The sequence below is a fragment of the Phocoena sinus genome, chromosome 7, assembly GCF_008692025.1.
Source record: "Phocoena sinus isolate mPhoSin1 chromosome 7, mPhoSin1.pri, whole genome shotgun sequence".
Lineage (NCBI taxonomy): Eukaryota > Metazoa > Chordata > Mammalia > Artiodactyla > Phocoenidae > Phocoena > Phocoena sinus.
In genome coordinates, this window is record NC_045769.1 from 31,534,592 (window position 1) to 31,557,052 (window position 22,461).

Sequence of the window (22,461 nt, forward strand, 5' to 3'; positions counted from 1 at the left end):
ACGTCCGGAAGGGGCCACAACAGTGAGAGGCCCGCGAAAAAAAAAAAAAAAAAAAAAAAAAAGAATGATCATGATTTAAATGTCAATAGAAAGACCACTGTTTTTATACTACATGGATATGAAATGCATTGACTATATCACACAAAAAAAATATTCCCAATGTCCATGCTCTGAGCACTCTCACTGCCTTAGTGACAGAAAAAAATCCCCATTTGGCCCCATTTAGGGGCTCAGGACACCTTGGCAGTCTCTGCGCTGCCCTTGCTACACAAAGGTACCTCTTTTAAACCTGGGTAAGGGAAAGGAGGAGATGAACCATACATCAGGTCAAGGCCCCCATCTCTCCCCAGATGATTTGAGAAAACTATGATAAATACCAAAGGTCTTCACGGCTTAGGGGAAGCTGGAGTATCACCCACCTTATTGTCTCATGCCATTGGAGAATTACTTAGATTTCTATACTGCACTCCAAGTTCTGGCAAATTTCTTAAACTGCCTGAGTTTTGTTTTTTAATTTGTTTGCTTTAAATATTTGCTTCAGTTTCTTGATGTAAATATTGTATCTAGTTAAAGAGAAATCCCAATATTTCAAGATTAGCACCAAATGTTTATTCCATGTTGTTAAAATAAAAATTAGGAAGACTAGATCAAGAAAAGATTCCTGGGAAAGACAGCCTTTGTGTTCCTCTGTAAGACACACAATCGACTTAACTACTTAAGTTTTAAGTATCTAAGAAAGCCAAAACCTGAACTCTTCCTGATTTCCTTATCCCTAAAATATTAGCTGTGCATATATACTTTTTGAAAGAATTAGTAAAGTGAGAATTATAGGAAACATAAAACTAATAGTTTAATATCATGAATTATTTCCTTCTAGGAAAAATGTAAACAACTATCATGGGTAATAAAGAATTTAAAGTAAGAAAATATAATTCTAACTGGAAAAATTCCCAATTAATATCGCCGATTCAATCAAAGTCAGGCAAACCAACTAATTGAAATATACATTTTAACCTTAGGGGTTTAATTCTTTCACCAACAATTCAAAAAATTCTGAAAGGAAGAAACCAAATAACTTGGCATAACTATGAAATAAATTAAGACAACTTTTCAAATTCAACATATATAGAACTAAAAGAGGGAAGAACAAATACACCCCAACCAAGCAGGAATAAAAAAGTGTAAAAATGGAGCGCAAACTCCTATAATTGTGGGTAACAACTGGGAAACTTTAATCTGTGAGTCACAGAAAAATGCAACTGAAACAGGCTTGAATATAAGGTAATAAACGGCTCAAGTAATTGGGTGTCCCAATTAGGATGGACTTCAGAGTTGACTAAATCCACTGGCTCAGAGGCCATGTCCCTGAGACCCCCTGGGTGTTGGCTCTCCTCCCATGATGGTTTCTACCTCATGCTGGAAGCTGCAGGATTGCAGTGGTTCCAAGCCTCAGAATAGGACAGAATTCAGAGGAAACTTCTCCCATGTGATAAAAAGAGCTTTCCCAGTAGGCCTCAGCTTACCTCTCCTTGAGCATCTTTGGCCCAAACAGAATCACATCACCATTCTCAAAGTACAGTTGACCTTTGAAGAACAAGAGTTTGAACTGTGCTGGTCCACTTACACGTGTTTTTTCCCCCTAGTAAATGTACAGAGAACTTACCTGAACCACAGTTGGTTGAATCCTTAGATGTGGAACCACAGACACAGAGGCCAACTATGGGACTTGAGAACTGATGGATTTTGGTGGTGGGTCCTGGAATCAACCCCCCACAGATACGGAGGGATGACTGTAATCACTGGTACAGGGAACTGGATCACAGATGAAGGCCCACAAGACTCACCCTGAGAGGTGGGTGGTCATATGAAAAAAAACCATGTGAGGAAGAGACAGACCTAAACAGAACTGGAGTTGCCCTAGGAAGGAGAGAGTAGGAATGGATGCTGGGTAAGCAGACAACACTGCACAATAATCAGCTACATAGGCCGACCCCGTATTTCTAGATTGAAACACATGCCTCATAGGCTCATAGTTGGCCTGTAGATGGTCTAAAACTCCAAACCTAAAAGAATTCCTGGCAAATGTTTGCTCAACTGTTGCTTATATAGTCTCAATGGCCAAAAGTCCCTGCTTTATAAAGCAGCACACACTTCACTGAGGAACTATTTGTTATATTGAGCTGAAATATATTTCCTTAAAACTTCTTTGGCCCAACTTCTTGGGACAGCAATAAGTGAATTTATTCCTTCTTTTCTACGATCACCCAGATATCTGAGGACAGTCAGCAGGCTCCCTTCAATCGTCAAGCGCATCCAGGTTCTGCAACATGAGGTAATTCCAATAAATCACCCCAGAGCTTTGTAAAATTTGTATTTAAAGAATGGGCTACTTAGAACACCACATGATATCATGTTAGGTTCATTTCAAACTTATACACAGTGGCTACACTCAGCTAGCCATCTAGAAAATCAAGTTCTCACCCTGTTATCAATTACGGACTATTAGATTCTTCAACTTTTTGTCTATATACAGCTGCATATTTCGCATTGGTGAGCTACGAGAACCATCTCAAATCATGTTATCTTGCAGTCTTTCTGGTCTGCTTATGGTTAAGAATTATGTAAATATGTGTTTCACTTGTAACGTATTTTGAATTGAGATTAATCAAGATATTAAATACGAACAGGCTTCTGTGCTATTTTCCTCCTCTGATTAAAGTCTGCACAAGGAGGCTTTCTTCTTTATTGCTAAGGAAATGTCACTTGATCCTTCAAAATTGATTCATAACATCAAAAGAAGGGAAGCTAAAAAGAGAACTTAAAGCAGCAAATATAAAGTTCAGTAATCCTGCCGAAACTCTCTGAGTGAAGCTTCAATATTCATGATGGGGAAGTGCGCTTCATCTTTAAACAGAAAAATATATACTTATAGGACTTTAAAAAGCTTCAATTAAAAAATTTAAGGAAATTAAACATCCTTATTTACTAAAAATTTATCTGTAGACCTAAGTCATCTGTAAATGTAAATGTAATTTGAACAAGTACCTCAATACAAGTGCTATAAACATTAATGTGATTTCAAGAGCAGCCCCCCAGAAGTCCATTACAATGTAGCCGATTAATAAGATACAGTGAGTTTGAGCGCCTGGAAATAGAAGAACCAGCAAGGTAAAAGGTTAACTAAGAGTTTGGTACAGAGCTATTCCCATGAAACTGCTGAACAGATAATATCTCTTGGTGAAAATACCAAGGAGCTAAATAGTTGCTTAAGCTTCATGGGCCACTTGTCAGTACTGAGCATATATCCCTGTTGACCCGTTTCATTTTGTTTCTTAAATCATGAGATTCCAGGTATTCAGGTGTTTTTCCTTCCATAGCTTTATCTTATTTCTTGAGATCTCTCTTACCCTAAAACAGACACCCCACCTCCTTCAAAGAGGCACCTAGATCCTTTCCATTTTAAGAAACCTGTTAATCATTAAGAACTAAGTAGTGAACACACACACTCAAATGTTATCAAGGTTCCAGAATCGCGGAAGGTCTGGGAAACTGTCATTATACTGTAGTTTATGCCTTCCTTGTGTGTTACTTGGAAGCTCTGATATCTTTGTTTCCCACCCATTAAATTTCTAAGGGTAAATTCAATCTTCCTCCTTTTACTTACCTGTCTCTCCCTGTTATTCTCACCTCTGTCCTCTTTCCTAGTGAAAGAGGTCCCTTCCCCCTCATTGAACACCTCACTGGATGACAAGAAGAGAAGACTGTTCTCTTTTCCCATAACCAGCCTCCTTCTCCTTCCAAACTTCTCTCCCATTCCTCTCCTCTGGCTCACTGTTCTTACATCATGGCGAGTCCCTCCTGGACTACAAGTAAACATTTGCTTAAATACCTCCGGACAGCTGCTACAGTGAATAAGGGCGTAAGTGCTATATTCGCTTGGTACAACATACTTCAAAGTGTTACCAGGTACTTAATTTCATTTGATCCTCCTACCAACCGTGTGTGGTTGGTGGGACAGCAGTAGGTGATTTTTAAAATGAGAAAAGTGAGGTTGAAAGAGGTTAGAGTAATAATATGAAAAACCTGGACTCCAAATGCCAAAGCCCCAAGCTCTCCCACATAACACTGTAGAATATTGTTTTAGTAAAGCTGATCTCAGCTAGATACTCAGGGGACGCAACCTGATTAAATCGATACACACTTACCTATTGATGATGTGGTGCTCAATCAGTACTCAGAGGCCTCTATCATTTTTCAAAGAGGATGTTTTATAACTTAAGTAGCTTTGTATTTGGTGTAATTTCAGGTACCTTAATGAGATTGCCATTTGTACGTTATATAATCAAAAACAGACGTATTTAAAAAATAATAATAATGGTCACATAACTCTTGGGCATAGATACACCTACACAAACAGCCTCAAAAGAAGCTATTGCAAGAGAGAACACTAGTAGAACTGGGTCCCATAACATATGGCTAGAGGCATGCTGTAAAGAAAGAAATGCTCATTGATTTTTTTTTTTAGAAATACATTTTTAGCTCTAAGGAAAGGATTATTATAATCTCTAGTTTTATTGCCTTTTTCCCTCCAAATTTGAAGTTTTACACATATGTCAAAAATTTTCTTATGTTTTACTTTTGACTGTACTCAAATGCCTAGCTAAATTAACAGCACTATCAAGCTTGATAATTTCTTTCTAACCCCAGTGAAAGCTTTGCACCACAGATGTGCACAGCAAACAAGCACACTCAGATCAAGTATACACACTCCCCACACACACACATCTGCACACAGATTCTCTCTCTCATTCACTCACACACACACTACTGTTGCCAACCAAGAAAGTTGCAGAAGGCACCAGGCCATCACCTGGAGTGGACACAGCCATCACCTGGCTTACTTGGCTTTCAGTTACTCTCTCCCAACACCATTTGTCTTTGCCATAATAAGGTCACAAAGGCATTGATTCCAAAGTGCTCCTCTGGGATTGAAACATGCCTACAAACTGCATCCTAATAAAACATTTAAAAGACACAACATAGTTTGGTGGAAGAAAAAAGATGGACAATTAAACCTTCAATTCCAGTTATAACTATCACTAACTGAAATCAAACATGTTTATTAAACACCAAACCACAGGTAAGAAGTCCAGGTGTTAAATATTTGAAAAGACTGTCCCAATCCTAAAGGAGTATACAAGACATTTGGAGAGACAAAACTGAGACTTAAGAAGTTAAACCATAATAAAATTCTTCAGAATTTCAAGATGGTAATGGATAAACGTTACTAGGCAATAATATATTTTTTAAAAGACTGCTCAATGATTTCTATAAAATCACAGGGTGACAGAGAATTCATTCAGAATTAGGACAGTCTGCAAACAAACTAGAAAAAAATACAATTTGACCTGGATCTTGAAAGATTGCTAAGAACTGAGCAGCAGGAATACAGTCTTTACATGTATAAAGAATTTTATAATTTCCACTGTATTTTCACATACAACTTCTCAACCTTAACAAAGACACTGTGGAAAAATTTATCATTAATCACTCATTTCATTAATAATTCATTTCATTTAGAGCAGTTAAATGACTTGCTCAAGACCTGAAAACATTTATACATACACTTATTCACTCAGTTCAGTTATGAGGTACCAAGCACCTGGAACAACAGCAGTGAACAAAACCCAAGACCCTCTCCTCGTGGAGCTTCCATTCTATAACATACAGAATAACTGTTGGACAAGCAGGGCGTAGGGCAAGGACACTCCAGACCAGTGGAACATTAAGCAAGCCATGGAGCAAGAAAGCACGTGGTACCTAAGAGACTAGTCAGTACAGTAGTTTCTTTCTTGTTGAGATTTGAGACGGTTGAGTTTGAGGAAGATAGTTTGGAGGGATTCTGAGGCCTCTGAATACAATGTATGGCCATGAGCTTTAGCCTTGCTTTAGTATACACTGGAAGGAATGGTATCACTTAAGCAATACTTTAAGAATAATGTAATCTACATTAATAACAGTAGTAATATGTTCATTATAATAGCACCTAACACTTATTGATGACCCACTACAAGCCAGGTACCGGTCTAAACACTTCATGTATTAACCTGTAAAATTAGTACTATTTTAGCTCCAAGTGCCCATGAGGAAACTAAGGACAAGAAGATTAAGTAAGTTGCCCAAAGCCAACAGATAGCAGAGCCAAGAGATGAACTGACTCTGCCTGTCCAGAATCCAAACTCTCAGCCACTCTGTGTCCCAGTGCACCCGTGGCAAAGAATAGTTGAGGGGTGTAGAGGGAGAGAAAAGTCTACAAAGTCCTTATCAACTAAGTAACTCGGCCTGAGACTTTTAGATTTCAATGTGGTAGCTGCAGACATGCAAAGAGAGGAACATGAATCACGTTAAAAGAATAAACTGGATTAAATATTTTTTCAATAACTGCAAGTTCAAGCCTGGAAGACTAGGAAACGATGTTCTTATTGACAGGAATAAGGAAGTGAGTGGAGGACACCAACTTGGAGCAGGAAACTGAGTAGTTTTGATCCGAGCCAGATGTTATCAGGATCCCAGGGAGGAAATGCAGAACTGGACTCAGGAAAGAAATCAGCTGGAAATATGGAGCCCTGTAAACTATTCTTGGTTCAGATATTTCTCCTTTGCAAGATGAGGGGGTTAGGGTACATGACTGCTGAGGTCTCTTCTGGTTCTATAATTCTGTAATTTTGTAATTCTATAAGCAGAGAGTACTCTTTAAAAGTTTAAGATGGAATTTCTTGGTCAAGATAATCCTTTCGGACTTCTGCACTTATTTCTGAAACATTCTCCGAACTTCCTCCCAAATGTGCTTTCAAAACTTCAACAACTGTAAGCCAAAGAAAAACAACCCCAAAATACCATATTCTGATTTGTTAAAAATCAAGGGCTTGAAATAGGTGTTACTGCTTGAAATGGGATTTTAACAGGCAAAATTAGGATTGAAAAATGAAGTAATTAATACAGGACTTTTCTTTTAAGGAGTCTAATTTAGAATCCCCTATCCCCAGAAAAACACAATACATCTCAAATTGTTCAACTACATACTGAAAAAGTCATATACTTTATTACCACTAGCCAATAATCTTGCAACCAGTGAACAGGAAGACGGGAAGAAGTCTAAACAAAAACTGAGTTTTTTACAAATGCAAAGATTTTGCTTTAGCCCTTCTAAAACTTACAAAAGCATATGTAATCATCAGTATGGTTGGTGACCATGAAGAAATGACAACCACTAGTTGAAATATAAACCCTGGTTGTACTATCCACGACTGTGTCTGTGGGTTGTACTAAAAATACAGTAAAAATACATCATCAGGAAGTATGTCCTGTGAGCTGGTTTCTAGATAGCCGGGGACTCCACAAGAGGGCAACAGAGTGTTCTCAGAAAACAATGTGGGCTTAAGGACTGAGTGTCTGGTTTTAGGTCACTAGTTCACTGTGCAAACCAGTCTACAGTTCAAAACCACATTAGGTCCCTGAATGCTTCTTGTACTATCAAACAATATGTCCTGATAAAAGCATTCTCATTTTAAAATTACTCATACTGGCACTTTCAGTTCTCAAATATTAATCTAAATGTTTTATCGTCATATCTTCCTATAAAACTATTAAACAATGTAATAACATTTGAACAAATTTAAGGTTTTTTAAAAAGTTAAAATGTACTATAAAATAGTTTGATATTTTAGTATTTAAATTTTAAACATTTAATGGTTAAATCATTTAAACATTTAACGGTTAAATCAAAACACACAGGTAAAAACTGCACTTCTTATTATTGATGTAACAGTTAACATTTGAGTGCTTAACTATATACCATACTGGACTTAAAAGTTTTTATAGTTTATGTAGTTTTCCTACACTGACCCTGTAAAACTAACTTATGTCCATTTTACAAATGGGTAAATCAAGAGTGAAGAAACATGCCCAAGCACACATAACTAATAAGGGATAAAGCTGAACTGAAACTGTAATATCTGAGGACCAGATTTCACAGGTGACCCAGGGGGCCAACCCGCCCTCGCTGGAGTCCAGGAAAACCACTGGCACCTCTCCAAAATGAACCCCTATGATAGTCAAAGATAGAAACATTCTCCCTATGCACTTTACCACATAATTTTACTTTCGTATATTTAATAAAACCATGGCAGTAATCCAGTTTACATAATAGAAGTTATACATTGCCATATTTCAGTATTGTATTGCAATTGTGTTCTACAACCAACTCAAGAAATAATAAAGACAATTAACTAGGAAAACAATCATTAAACAAGTTCAATACTCAGAGGTTCTCACACTCGAAAAATATGAGTGAACATTCAGCGTTGCAGTGGCTCATTAAGCATCAGTCTTCAGATTTCTTAGGGCCTTTACACATTGCAACGAGAAACTGATGAGTATTACACAGCTCTTGGGTATGGCATTGAAATGACTGCCACACAAGAAAGACAATAGCCTAACTACCAAAATGTTTAACATCCAGGGCCCCAAAGAGTGAAGGCTCACCCAATAAATTAAGAATCAATTTGTGATAGATTTCGGAAGGAATGCAAAGAGCAATCAACTGATCTGAAGTATATTTCCCTTGTCCTACAGGATATTAAAAGCTGAGTTAGTATTAAACTTGAGAAGACCATCATCACTTTAAAAGTTTAAAATAGGATAAGGGACAGTGTATTACCATCCTATTGCTGCTATAACAAATCACCTCAAACTTATTGAATTCAAACAAGGCAAATTTATCTTACAGTTCTGGAGGTGAGAAGTCTGAAATGGCTCTCATTGGGCTAAAATCAAGGTGTCAGCAGGGCTGTGCTCTGAGTACAGGACAAGCTGTTCCCTTGCCTTTTCCAGCTTCCAGAAGCTGCCTACATTCTTTGGCTGCATTTTCAAAGCCAGCATTGTCCAGTTGATACTTTCTCACACTGTATGTCTCTAACCCTGACTCCCCGCCTTCCTCTTTTATTTATAAGGATCCTTGTGTTTACATGTAAATATTCCAAGATAATCTCCTCATTTTAAGGTCTTTCACTTAATTACATCTTCAAAGACCCTTTGCTGTGTAATATAGATACTCACAGGTTCTGAGCATTAGGATGTCTAATTAGAACATCTTTGGGGGCCCTCCCTACCGCAAATAGCACAGAATATAGTGTCCTGCATATAGTGCACACTATATATGTGAAACTGCACGTAACGGTTAGACTCCAAATGTATTCTACTAGTCCATTTGGAATTAAACTGTACCTGTAATCCAGATCCTGGAAAAGGAGCTACGAAAGACAGCAACAGGGGTAGAACTGGCAGGTCTTTGCACTAAATTAGATGCAGGCTGCAGGCACAGAGAGCTGGAGTTAACCATGCATGCATGGCATACTAGTTCTGAATTAATTTTGTTATTCTCCATAGTCCTATTACATATCTTTTCTTAACTATGGTGGTAACAGTGTAAAAGCAAATTCATGCGTATTTATGATTGATGAATTTTCATAATTAGAAATCACACATACAGGGCTTCCCTGGTGGCGCAGTGGTTGAGAGTCCGCTTGCCGATGCAGGGGACACGGGTTCGTGCCCCGGTCCGGGAAGATCCCACGTGCCGCGGAGCAGCTGGGCCCCGTGAGCCATGGCCGCTGAGCCTGCGCGTTCGGAGCCTGTGCTCCGCAAGGGGAGAGGCCACAACAGTGAGAGGCCCGCGTACCGCAAAAAAAAAAAAGAAATCACATATACAAACACCAAACACACTGCCTTGGCATATTGTAGAAGAACAAAATAGAGTATGAAAATTTAAATTCTAAGTTCCAGAGGCTGAATCTGCCACTTACTACCTGTGTGATCTTTGGCAACTGACTTTCAATTTCTGTGTTCTCAGAAATTAAAAATGGGGATCATACATAGTTGCTCTAAAGATATGTAAGTGCCAGAGACATTCTGGGCCACTGTCAGCATTCAATGAAATGTTAAGTCATTATTGGGTGAACTAAGTCAGTAGCCTTGAGCATCCAGAGAAGAGACATGCATGTAAAGTTGTAAATTCCTAGTTATCCCATAGAACTTGAAGCAGACTGATACATAAACCTGAAGAAACTTGAGAATGACGGTCACAAAAAGTTTTAGCACCACATTTTGCACAAATACTAGTTATCATAAGATGCAAAATGCCAAAGCTGCTCCAGTAATATTTTGGCAAAATACAGGCTAGAAATAGTGCAACATGGCAAAAACTTGTTTCTCCTGTGAAGGGGCTCTAATGGGAAATCAAGTTAAAATAAAAACCTGCCCAAAGAGACACCGCAAATGCATTATGCACTGTGTTGGCCAAAGGAATAACAGAAGACCACTTGCAGCACCAGAAATTTTGAGAGTCATTTCTTTAGAAAATCAATTAAATCTATTAGCCCCTTGTCTGATTTTTCAGTAGAATACCATCTAACTTCAGTCTCTACTGAAGTGTACTGGTTGGCTTTTTCATACACTACATAAGCGGCTTCAGCCTACGCTGGTTTCCGATTCTAAGTTTGTTTTTCCTGCCTCATCCTTTCCAGCTAGGCCTTCAGTGGTTCCTAATGGCATTTCTCAACTGCAGTCAGTCTTTCCCAGAGCTGAGGTATGTGAGCTTTAGCACAAGGATTACGCACATTCACCCACGTCTCTCTGCACTTCCTTCTCCATATATTCTAAATGTAAGAGATGATTAGGTAACCAATTTGAAAAAGAGGAGAATTGTAGTTTTATCCAAGCTCAATACTATCTCAAAGGATCTTGGGAGAGTTTGAAATGTCACTAAACAACCACAAGCATCATATATAATTACTGCTTAATCTAAAATGACAAAAAGTTAAAAAGGCTGGCAGAAACTTCTTTCCACACTAGACAAATGGACTATAAGGAAATTAAGACTGCGGAGAGAATGTCAGAAAAAAATAAATAATGCTGTTTTTTTCACTTACGTTACCTAAAAAGATTAAAAATGGGAGTACAATTATTTCTGGCGTATCAAAAGTGTAAATTCTTACCAACTTTGCAGAACAAGACCAATTAGGCTTCATGTAGCTGTGTTAAAGCAGATTAAAGGAATGGGTAAACCTGTACCCAAACATCACTAATTCTTTGCTAGGATTTTAACTGATTATCTCACTTTTCTACCTTATTTAGTAATGGTGGTGAAGTCCTTTTAAAAAAGGTTATACATAATAAAGCTGTTTCTGTGTCTAGTAAATGAATTATGGTTACAAAGTACAATGCCAAGGTAGTTTAAAAATCATTCTCTATAGGACAAATGATTTCCCTGGGCACTGTTCATGGAATCATCCGTTCTGGAATGAGCTCTTGGATGAGGCTGGGGCAAGACATTTTCTTCAGCCCCTTCTTAAACCTGCCACGTTTCAGCTTTTCATTTTAATACACTGGACTTCAGTGACATTGGAGATGGGAAGACCTTCTTCATTAATAAACAACCCAAATACCTAGAGTATTTCTAAGGAAGAAGGTAGCTGTAGAGAAGAAAAAAGTAAAAAAGGGAAAAACAGAAGTGAAAGTCCTCCTCGTGTTATGAAGGTAAATACAACATTATTTACCATGAGACCAAAAAATAAGAAGTGTGCGTCAAAATCACAAACAGCAAGAATCAACTGTAGAGAGGAAAGCTTTCTTTTTTGCTCTAACTCAAGTGTTCTTTGAGAATCGAGTTTGGATAAAATATTGTACCAGATATTATTAATACAAGGATCAAAAAGGAATTAATATCTCCCAGTCTGTGTCCTCTAGGAGCTTACAATCTATTTTGGGAGATAAGTTCCTTATGAAATGGCTAATTAAAATGCAAAGCAAATGAGAGTTGAATTCCAACAGAAAACAGGGAAAATAAATGTATAGAATGTCTGCAAAGACTGATGTAAATTTCAATGGTCCAAAAAGATCTTATGGGAAAGGAAAAATGCAAATTTTATCTAAGTTCAATAAAGCAGTTATTTATATTCCAATCCAGTTGATTAAAACACACAAATATCCCTACCCCACCGCCCCGAGATCACATAAAAATACGGAGAAACATGTTTACAGACTTAAATTAGCCTAGTACTAAGAGCCTAAGGATGCACAGCAGAAGAAACTTAGAAGCAAGGATCTTTCAGGGAAAGCTGCAGTTCGGTTCTAGAGAACACCTTAGCCATTGATCAGAGAGCCCAACACAGATGCAGTCAAAAACGATATATCTCAACAGCATAAGCCAGTGTATTGCATCTGAAGAGTTTAGTTTCACACCTTTTTCAGTTTAGCATCAGAAGATTAATGCCATTAAAACAAGGTAATTGCAATGGGATTATTCGCAAGTAAGTGGCAAAACATGTTCAAACTTTTTGAAATATTCAAGTCAGCGTATTTCACTGTAGCAATAAAAACAAAAACTACCACTCAAGATAGTTGCTTGCCAGCTACTTTAAGGAAAATCTTCACCACAGTTCTTCCCAAGACTTTGCTCTCCATTGTATACTCTCCTTTGAAACACATTCAAATCTCAGGCATTAAGTTGAATATTAATGGGCCAAGAATAAACTCCAGAGCCAACAATGACAATGAGAACTCCAACAGCTTCAGAGCCTGACACTAATTTACTGAGGCGTATCAGGAACTCTTGGGAATGAAGTATCTGCTAATTAGGCCACCATGAACAGACTCCCAAACCTTGACAAAGTTTTTCCCAGCATCTGATGATGAACTGTGATTTATGGGCTGTCTAGGTAAAACTCGAACAGATGGTCTCTTTTAACAATAATTGACACATGAGTTTGTTAAGGATCTCAATCTCTGGAAAAACATGTGGCTCTATAGAGGAAAACAAGGAACATTTTTAGAGTCATCTACCTTATCTTTGTCTTCAACGACATCTGCCAAGACATCATCTGGATCCAGGATTCCTCCATCTGTGTATTCTAAGTGATGAATCTTCACCCAGTACCCAGGATCCTGTGGTAGAATAACCAAGAAGTTTCATGACTAAAACTTTTTTTAAAACGTAAAATACATTTTAATTTTTAAAATAGACTCCTTAAAAATATGCTCTAGCAATAATAAAAGTTTTAAACACCTAAAACAAATGTTATCTGTTTATTGGGATAAATCTGTGGCATGTTTATCCTGTTTAACTTAGGTCAGTAAATCAATGTATACATATTTTATCAGTTTTCCTGGAAGATAAATTGCAATGGAAAAATAAATTGCCCCAGCCATTTGTAAAGCATATTCAAGGAATTTTGAATAACCTTCACTTTAGGTAATCCCAAGAATAATCTGGACAAAGAAAGATCTTCTCAAGGGTACTTTCTGAAATTGGGGATTAGAAATTCAAACAGATTCCTAAAGCTGTAGGAAAAAAATCATAAGGCAGAAATCTGTGATGGTAATAACTATCACCTCGGATATACAAATGCAATGAGAGGACCAACATCCTCAACTCTTTTTATCTCTGTGCTGTGCACATATTCTCAACTCTAAGATTGGCAATGATATCTGGAACAAGAACTCCAGCATGGATTTCCAGTCCCTGAAGCACGGCAGCAACTAGAACAATGTTCACAGTCAAACAGGGGTGGAGGGTGGTGGGCATCGCTGAATTGGGGTAGTGATTTAGGAGATTTCCAAGTATTGCTTTTTAAAAATTGTTTAGGAGTGTAAAGCTTAAGGAAAGGAATTACTTTCTCAAAATTTGATATGTAGCTAGATACTCTGCTCTGATCCAGCTCAGTTACTTATATACTGCCTATTTCTGGAAAAGATATGAAAGCGATCCATTATGACAATAAGAACATGAATCAATGAATGAAGAAAAACATTAGTAGTTTTTACCAGAATACCCAAGCTATAATCAATTTGGTTCTGTGATGCTTAGAAAGTCCCTCAATGTGGGAAACTTTTGAGCTATGAGCACCCAGTATCCACTACAGGAATAGATACCAGTTTGTGAGAAGACATAACAGTTTTCCTGGGATAAAGCTCTGAACCTTTACTACATGAATCTTTGTAAAGGGTAAGCCCTAATATAACCCTCAGAATTCAATTGTAATTTTAGAAAAACTAATGGAAATGGTTGCTATTTAGCCTTCTCTGTAGCTGTCCCCCAGTAAAAGGCAAGGACATACTATTAAATAATAATTTTTAAATTTTTATTGTATTTATTTTTTTATACAGCAGGTTCTTATTAGGTATCCATTTTATACATATTAGTGTATATATGTCAATCCCAATCTCCCAATTCATCAATAATAATTCTTTTAAAGCAACTATTCGGAGGGCTACTGATATGCGGCTCAAGTACACAGCTTTTCAGTAATCAACTTGACAAAGTGATAGGCTTGAAACATCTGAAGGAATCCTCCTTAGGTAATCTTTCAACATTTCAAAATTAAGTTTTCTATAGAGCATCTAAAGAGCTCTAAGATTCCAAATAGAATGAAAGGAATTTATTTTGTTTCTAATACTAGGCTTATAGGTGGAAACACTAATGATTTATTAGGAAACAGCCCAATTCTATTTTGCCCACATAGAGATCACAAAGATATAAGCAGTGACTATACAACCAAGTAAGAAAAGCATCCATAGCTCTGATTCTTTAATCCAAGAGCTTTGCCAACACGAGGGTAATTGTGCTATAAAAGGTAAGCTAAGTACAACAGACTAGATTCTAAATAGTGAAGATACTCTGGTAGACAAAACACTGGAATATACAGAAAAGAGAGCAAAATAAAACTGCCCCCACAATCTTTGGGAATTATTACCTTTTTTAGTCTGGCCATGCTACAAGCAATGTACTTCTCCAAATCTATGCAGGACTTCTGGCTGAAACCTATAGAATATTGCATTTTTCCTTATAAAAAATTCTTCTTACATACTGTTCCATTTCATTAATTTCCACTGAGTTGGGTTCTGATATATTATGGCTCTACAGATGAAATCTGTTGATTGTAAACATGTTTATAAAAGGTGATGTATTCTAAAGAGTGTGCTTTTTTATATTCAATTTTTAAAAATCAGACATCAAGTTGTCTGCTTTCTTCTCATACTGTTTGGAAAAGCAGATTTTATCACCTGAGACTAAGGTAAACCCCCAACGACTGCGGTATAAGGTATACCTCTCTTCCTGCCCAGAGAGATGAAAACCAAAGACTCAGATTTAAACTAGGGAAACTCAGGAAATAGCAGGGGACAGGATCTGATCAGTGGCAAAGGGAACAGCAGACAAGTGGCAGCAGGATGGGGTGTTAAGTCACATTGCATTCCTCCCTCACACACACTTGTAGGATCTAAGACCTGGAAAATCAGGCACAGGAGTTGAAACTAAGATATTTATCTCCAGTTTTGATTCAAAAGAGTACAGAACTTAAGTTTTACAAACTTATAATCAAGTGAAAAAGTAATGTGATACATTTTGGAATCATATATTCAAATTCAATCTGAAAAAAGATTTTAAGTGAGCTACATGGTGCCAGAACATAAGACGACTCTTTGCAATTTTAACTCTGTTCTACACTGGAATGTATAAAATGGCTTTATCAAAGGAAAGAGTAGGCCAATGACGAGCACGCATCTAACACTGAACAAAAACTGACAAGCTGTGTGAAAGCAGTCTCAGAGTTAATATTTCACACATCAAGAGAGGTATATCAACACAGTATGTACCAACTGTGATTTTGTCCCCATGGCGTTTTGGCCATGGTGCTACAGATCACTTTAACAAAGTATACACAATATTAGCAGCCAACAAGCCATCATAAGACCATAAATTTACCCTGACTACTTTATGCATGTAAAAATTTCAACCATTACATCAGTCAACACTTTGCATTTCATTTACTTGGTTTTATTACCACCATGAATAAAACTGATCAAACATGAAAAGATGTTCACATATATGTCTTCGTTCACCCAATCAATCACTTGGAAAAGTTTACTCTATTTTTCATAATAGTGACATTTAATCTACCTTTATATTGTACAAATATCTATAATATGCATAACTTTTAAATTATTTTGAAAATAAAGTATGTGTGCTATGCAATAAATCGTATTACTTACACTCCTAGATCATTTAAGTATTGAAAAATAACATAATATACATTATGCTTCCTCTACTTCTGATAGTATCTTATCCATTTTTTAAGTAATGCACAGTTAACTTAAACCCTACTGGAATTTGAAAACTAAAAATAGTCTACAAGGATGAATTGGAAAACGGAAAAAAAAAAAAAAAGGTATGCACTATGGAAAGAAGACAGTTACAGGGTACTTTTAATGATCAATGTAGAAATTGTTCCAAACACGTATTGATATTAACAGCAACAAATATCTTTCACTGCGGGCAGATGACATAAAATTTGACCCCATACCCTAGAAAATGTATAGTACCCAAAGTTTCAAAGAATAGTAAACTTCCATCTGCAATGCGTAGAGGAGTAGACTGGAAAGCCAGATACTACAATGTTGTGACTACCAAGCACTGAGATTATGTCAATGATCAAGAGAGGGTTTCTCAGCAAAATGCCTCTGGTACAAGAGAAAAGTAGCCTGCGTGGCAGCAAGGTCCCAAAGTGAGGAGGAGAGTGCTGTGAAGGAAAAGCCAAAAGGTGGCAAAGGGCTGTGTTTATAGTGGTCAATAATGTAACTAGGTTCTTGGCGGCTTCACGTTTTCACAAGAAAAATCTTACCCACTGGAACATAAGAATAATTATAAAATGGAAGTTAACAGAAAATTAGAATTTTCCTTGTAGAATTTAACTTCATGAACTTGGTGGGATGTATCCATAAAATGAGATTTCACCATTTTCATCATTATCTTCATCATTATAGCAGACCATTTGTTTTAGTGCCTACTACAGTCCAGGTGCAATAGGTACTGCGTGTTTTATAGGGTTAACTCGTTTATCTTCCAACAGCCTCATCAAATAGTTATCAACCCATTTTACAGATGAGAAAAACAAGGCATGAGTAGGTGAACTAACTTACCGAAGGTCAAATGCTTCCTAGACAGCAGAGCCAAGGTGCATTTTTTTTTTTTTTTTTTTTTTTTTTTTCCCGATACGCAGGCCTCTCACTGTTGTGGCCTCTCTCGTTGCGGAGCACAGGCTCCGGACGCGCAGGCTCAGCGGCCATGGCTCACGGGCCCAGCCACTCCGCGGCATATGGTATCTTCCCGGACCGGGGCACGAACCCGTGTCCCCTGCATCGGCAGGCGGACTCTCAACCACTGCGCCACCAGGGAAGCCCCCAAGGTGCATTTTTTAAACATAGAAAATCTTTTAGATTAAAGAACTTAACAAAAAGCACAATTACTCAAGCTGGGGATCAGATCCATTTCTATCTACTAAGTATACGGATCCACGCAAGTCGTCATTACTCTGGGCCTCTGTTGCTTCATCCTTAGTGAACCTGGAGGCTCTATGGCCCTCTGCATAGGGCACCACACGGAGGTCAAAGTGCAGAGGACACAAAGGGGCAATAATGGAAGGCCCCAAAGCCTTTGTGTTAGTGTGTCCAGTGTTTCACAAGTGAGAGAAGCTTCAGAGCATAACTGCTCATAATCATGAAATCAAAGGTTTGGGAAGCAGCGGGGAAAAAAAGAGTAGAAAGGGAGCTTGAGGTGTCAGGTTGGATAGAGAATTATGAAGTTTTTATGAGCATGCACATTTTAACTAACTACTTCTATCATCCTCTGGGGTTACTCTCCCTTCTACCCAAGACCAAAAGAGAACCAGATGCCCCAGAATGCACCCAGGAAACACAGCAGTCAGAGCAGGCCTGGAGACTATTGGGACAGGCAGAGAGCAGGAGTCTCTGAATAACCAACCACAGACAGTGTAGGGAAGAAGAGTTCCCAAAAATGATGCCTGAGCAAAACCTAGCAGAGCAGTACTGACACCTGAAAGGAAAGAATTAAGCCAGAAAGAGCAGTACTGACTACAGAGATTATTATGAGCTGGCCGTGACTTCAGAAAAGGCCTCCACCTTACTGAGATAGATCAAGCACAAACTTGAGAAAAGATTAGGAGGGGAATATGAGCTGATGCCACTTTAATCAAGTATGTTTCCAAAGAATCCAGGAGAACTAGAATGGGACCAAGGGTTTTTATGCTGGGCTGCAAGTAATAATACCTGGTGAATTCAACAACAGAATTATAAACTTCAATTTATATATAAAGTGAAGGAGAGTCAATCAATCTGTAAGTTCATTTCCAGTTTTAAAAATCTATGATCCTACAAACAGAAACTTGACATTGCCATGCTAACATCAGATAGAGGAGACTTTAAGAAATATTACTAAAGGTAAAGAGGGACATTTCTTAATGATATAAGGATCAATCCAACTGGAAGAAAACAATTCTAAATCTGCACGTACACAACATAACTTTAATACATATACTGCAAAAATGGACAGATATTTAAAAAATACACAAATTCACAATCACAGTGGGAGACTTTTGATAGGAAATAAAAGTCAGTAAAATATAAATCATCTGAACAGCACAATTAACAAAGTAACCTCATCTATTTATATCACATATATACAAAACACTGTACCACAAAAGACTAGAAAACACATTCTTTCCAAGTACACATGGAATATATACCAAATTTCAGAAGTCTGGAATCATTCAGAATATGATGTCTGATCATAGTGGAATCAATTACAGAGAGAGCTCTCGAAAATGCCTGGCTGTTTGGAAATTAAGAAATAAAGTTATGAATAATACATAGATAAAAAATAAATGCAGCTAGAAAATAGTTTATAACTTAAAAATAATTAAAATAACAAAAAATGTGGGATGCAACTAAAGCAGTACCCAATGGAACAGTTATAGCCTTTACTGCACATATTAGCAAAACAGAAAAGCTAAAGTCAAGAAGCTAGAAAAGAACAGCAAAGATGGAAGGAAATAAAGAGCAAAATAATCAATGAGTTAATAAATATAAAACAAATATAAATCGAAGTTGGTTCTATAAGTGCCTTAATAAAATTAATACCTAGCAAGACTGATAAAGAAAAAAAGAGAAAACATAAATTTCCATTTTTAAGAAGGAAAAAGATAAACAATACCATCATAGATCTCACAGTAAGCTGATACTGCAAAAACTTTTAGACCTCTAAAATTGACAACTTATATAAAATAAACAAATTCTTTGAAAAATACAACTTGCCAAAACTGACAATAAAAAGAGAAAATATACATGGAAAACAGTACAGAGGTTCCTTAAAAAACTAAAAATAGAGCTACTATATGATCCAGCAATCCCACTCCTGGGCATATATCCAAAAAAGATGACTACTAATTCAAAAAGATGATACGTGTACCCCAATGTTCATAGCATCAGTATTTACAATAGCCAAGACATGGAAGCAACCTAAGTTTCTGCTGACAGATGAATGGACAAAAGAGATGTGGTATATATATACAATGGAATACTACTCAGCCATAAAAAAGAATGAAATATTGCCATATGCAGCAACAATGGATAACCCTAGAGATTATCATACTAAGTGAAATAAACCAGAGAAAGACAAATATATGATATCGCTTACATGTGGAATCTAAAAAATAATACAAATGAACTTATTTACAGGACAGAAATAGACTCACAGTCATAGAAAATAAACTTATGATTACCAAAGGGGAAAGTGGGAGGGGAGAGATAAAATAAGATTATGGGATCAACAGATACACACCATTATATATAAAATAGATAAACAAGGATTTACTGTACAGCACAGGAAACTATATTCAGTATCTTGTAGTAACCTATAATAGAAAAGAATCTGAAAAATGTATATATGTATAATTGAATCACGTTGCTGTATACCTGAAACTAACAGAATATTGTAAATCTACTTCAAGAAAAAATATATATAAATTAAAAACAATTTAAAAAATGAATCTATCTTAAAATATTCCCATAAAGAAAATATCAGGCTCATATTACTTCACAGATAAAATCTTCCTAATGTTTAAGGAAGAAATAGTGTCAATCTTATAAAATACTTCTGAAAACTAGAAAAAAGACTTTTCCCATCTCGTTTTATGAGGACAGCATAACATTGATAACCAACACCTTACAAGGACATTACAAGAAAATTATAAAAATTTGCATATGGATACATATCCAAAGCTCTTAAATAAAACATTTGTAAATCAAATTCAGTGATGTTTATAAAGGATAATACATCATAACCAAGTGGGATTTATTCCAGTAATGCAAGAGTGGTTGCAAATCAAAACTCAACCAAGGTTATTCACCAAATTAATTGGGGAGAATAAGGATAAAAATTATATGATCACCACAATGAATGTAACACAAGCAGGTGAGAATATTTACCACCAATTCACAATACCTTCTTAGCAAACAAGGTGAACCTTTAACTAAACAAGGCAAGAAAAAAACTTAAGGGTAACAATTATAATAGCATCAAAAATATCAAATATTTAGGAATAAGTCTAACAAAAATGTGTAAAGCGTCTTATGCTAAAACACAAAATATTAGGAAAAATTAAAGAAGTGTTTCATGGATTGAAAGACTCAGAAGTGTGAAGATTTTGATCCTGCCCAAATTGATACGGTTAGGGTTAGGATTGTGAGGATTTGGGACACCCAGAATTCTCAGACCCTGACGATATAAGTATAAATTTATAGTTATTTTGGAAAATACTGGCAGTATCTGAACAACAGAACACTGCATAGAGCTGAACATAAACATCCACATAGCTTTGTAATTCCAGTCCCAGGTATGTATCCAGAAGAAATGAGTATATAGAATTACCAAAAGACACATAGTAGAACATTCATAGCAGGATTATTCCTAATACTTAAAAATCTGGAAATAACGCAAATATTCATCACCAGTAGAAGGGACAAATACCATATCCACGCAATGGAATACTAAACATCAACACGAATAAACAAACTACAATTTTACACAACAATATGGGTGAACCTCACAACACAACATTGATCAAAAAGAGACTAATACCAAAAGAATTACATACTATATAATTCCATGTATAATAAGCTCAAAAACAGGCTGTACTAATTCACAGTGTTAGAAGTCAGGAGACTGGTTACCCATGAAGAGGAGGAAGGGCAGTGAGTGAAAGATACACAAAGGGGCTTCTGGAGCAATATTCTATTTCTTGATGTGTATGCTGGCTACACTTATTTGTACACTTTTCTGTATTTGTGTTATACTTCTAAAACTTTACATAAAAATGAAGCTGTGACAAAGCGAGAGAGAGGCATGGACATATATACACTACCAAACGTAAGGTAGATAGCTACTGGGAAGCGGCCGCATAGCACAGGGAGATCAGTTCGGTGCTTTGTGACCACCTGGAGGGGTGGGATAGGGAGGGTGGGAGGGAGGGAGACGCAAGAGGGGAGAGATATGGGAACATATGTATAACTGATTCACTTTGTTATAAAGCAGAAACTAACACACCATTGTAAAGCAATTATACCCCAATAAAGATGTTAAAAAAAAAAAAAAACTTTTTACTTCAAAAACTGATTTCTTTTTTCAAGCTGAAATACCCAGTGGTTCCCTTCACACACGACATCTCTACAGATAAACAAATGCAGATCACTAAAAAGCTGTTTAGAACAAGTTTCCTTATAAGTAAAAGAACAAATCCTAAGGCAAATAAATGTAGGAGTCCCCACAGATGGGGAAGCCAGATTACCCCACCAACAGAACAGGCAACTCAGTGACCACCAGTTACTCAAAACCTCTAAGACCTACAGAGGTGGCTTAGTGGACCACGGGCTTCAATGAGCTGACAGAGTGACAAGTCAGTGAGAAATGTTACACGTGTCTCAGGGTGTGATAGAGGTACTGTGTCCAGAACAGAACAGGTAATAATCTCATCCTATGCTAACGTGGTCACCCCGCATTTAAAATAGGTTTTCAAATTTTATTGAGATAATTATTAACAAGCTGGAGAGCACACATATGGGGTTCCGTGGAAGTAGGGCAGCTCCCTCATCAAAACACATAATTTAGGTTTGTTTAAACAAAGGGAAAATTTTCACAATTTCAAACACAGTAGGGCCACAGTTTACAAGGCACTGAGCTCTTGATACTCAATAAGGCAAAAATCTCTTATGGTTAAAATTATCTTTGAAAATCTTTCAGGTTAGTCTCCAATATGATATCTCCCTATACCCTTTTCAGTAAGTCTAACACTACTTATTTTTCATCCAGGACTAGAGCATATTATCACCTTTTCAGTTAAGCACCAAAGTATCTGGATTATGTTGGAGATCATTTTCTGTGAAAATGCTTAAGTATTTAGAATCACACTCAGGCCAGAGACAGACTCACTACCATAAGCACATGTGAACTGAAACAACAGAGGTGGTAGCAGTCTCTCTCATTTCATGCTTCCT

At 36.9% G+C, this 22,461-nt stretch overlaps 1 protein-coding gene across 2 annotated transcripts in view; it reads right to left on the bottom strand.

Moving 5' to 3' along the window:
- Positions 1-22,461, bottom strand: part of PARD3B (par-3 family cell polarity regulator beta) — a 1,051,931-nt gene that overhangs the window by 916,296 nt on the left and 113,174 nt on the right. For both annotated transcript variants that reach the window (XM_032637435.1, XM_032637436.1), the window contains exon 2: positions 12,901-13,002. In XM_032637435.1, coding sequence (XP_032493326.1) covers positions 12,901-13,002 — 102 coding nt within the window. The remainder of the gene's footprint in view (positions 1-12,900; positions 13,003-22,461) is intronic.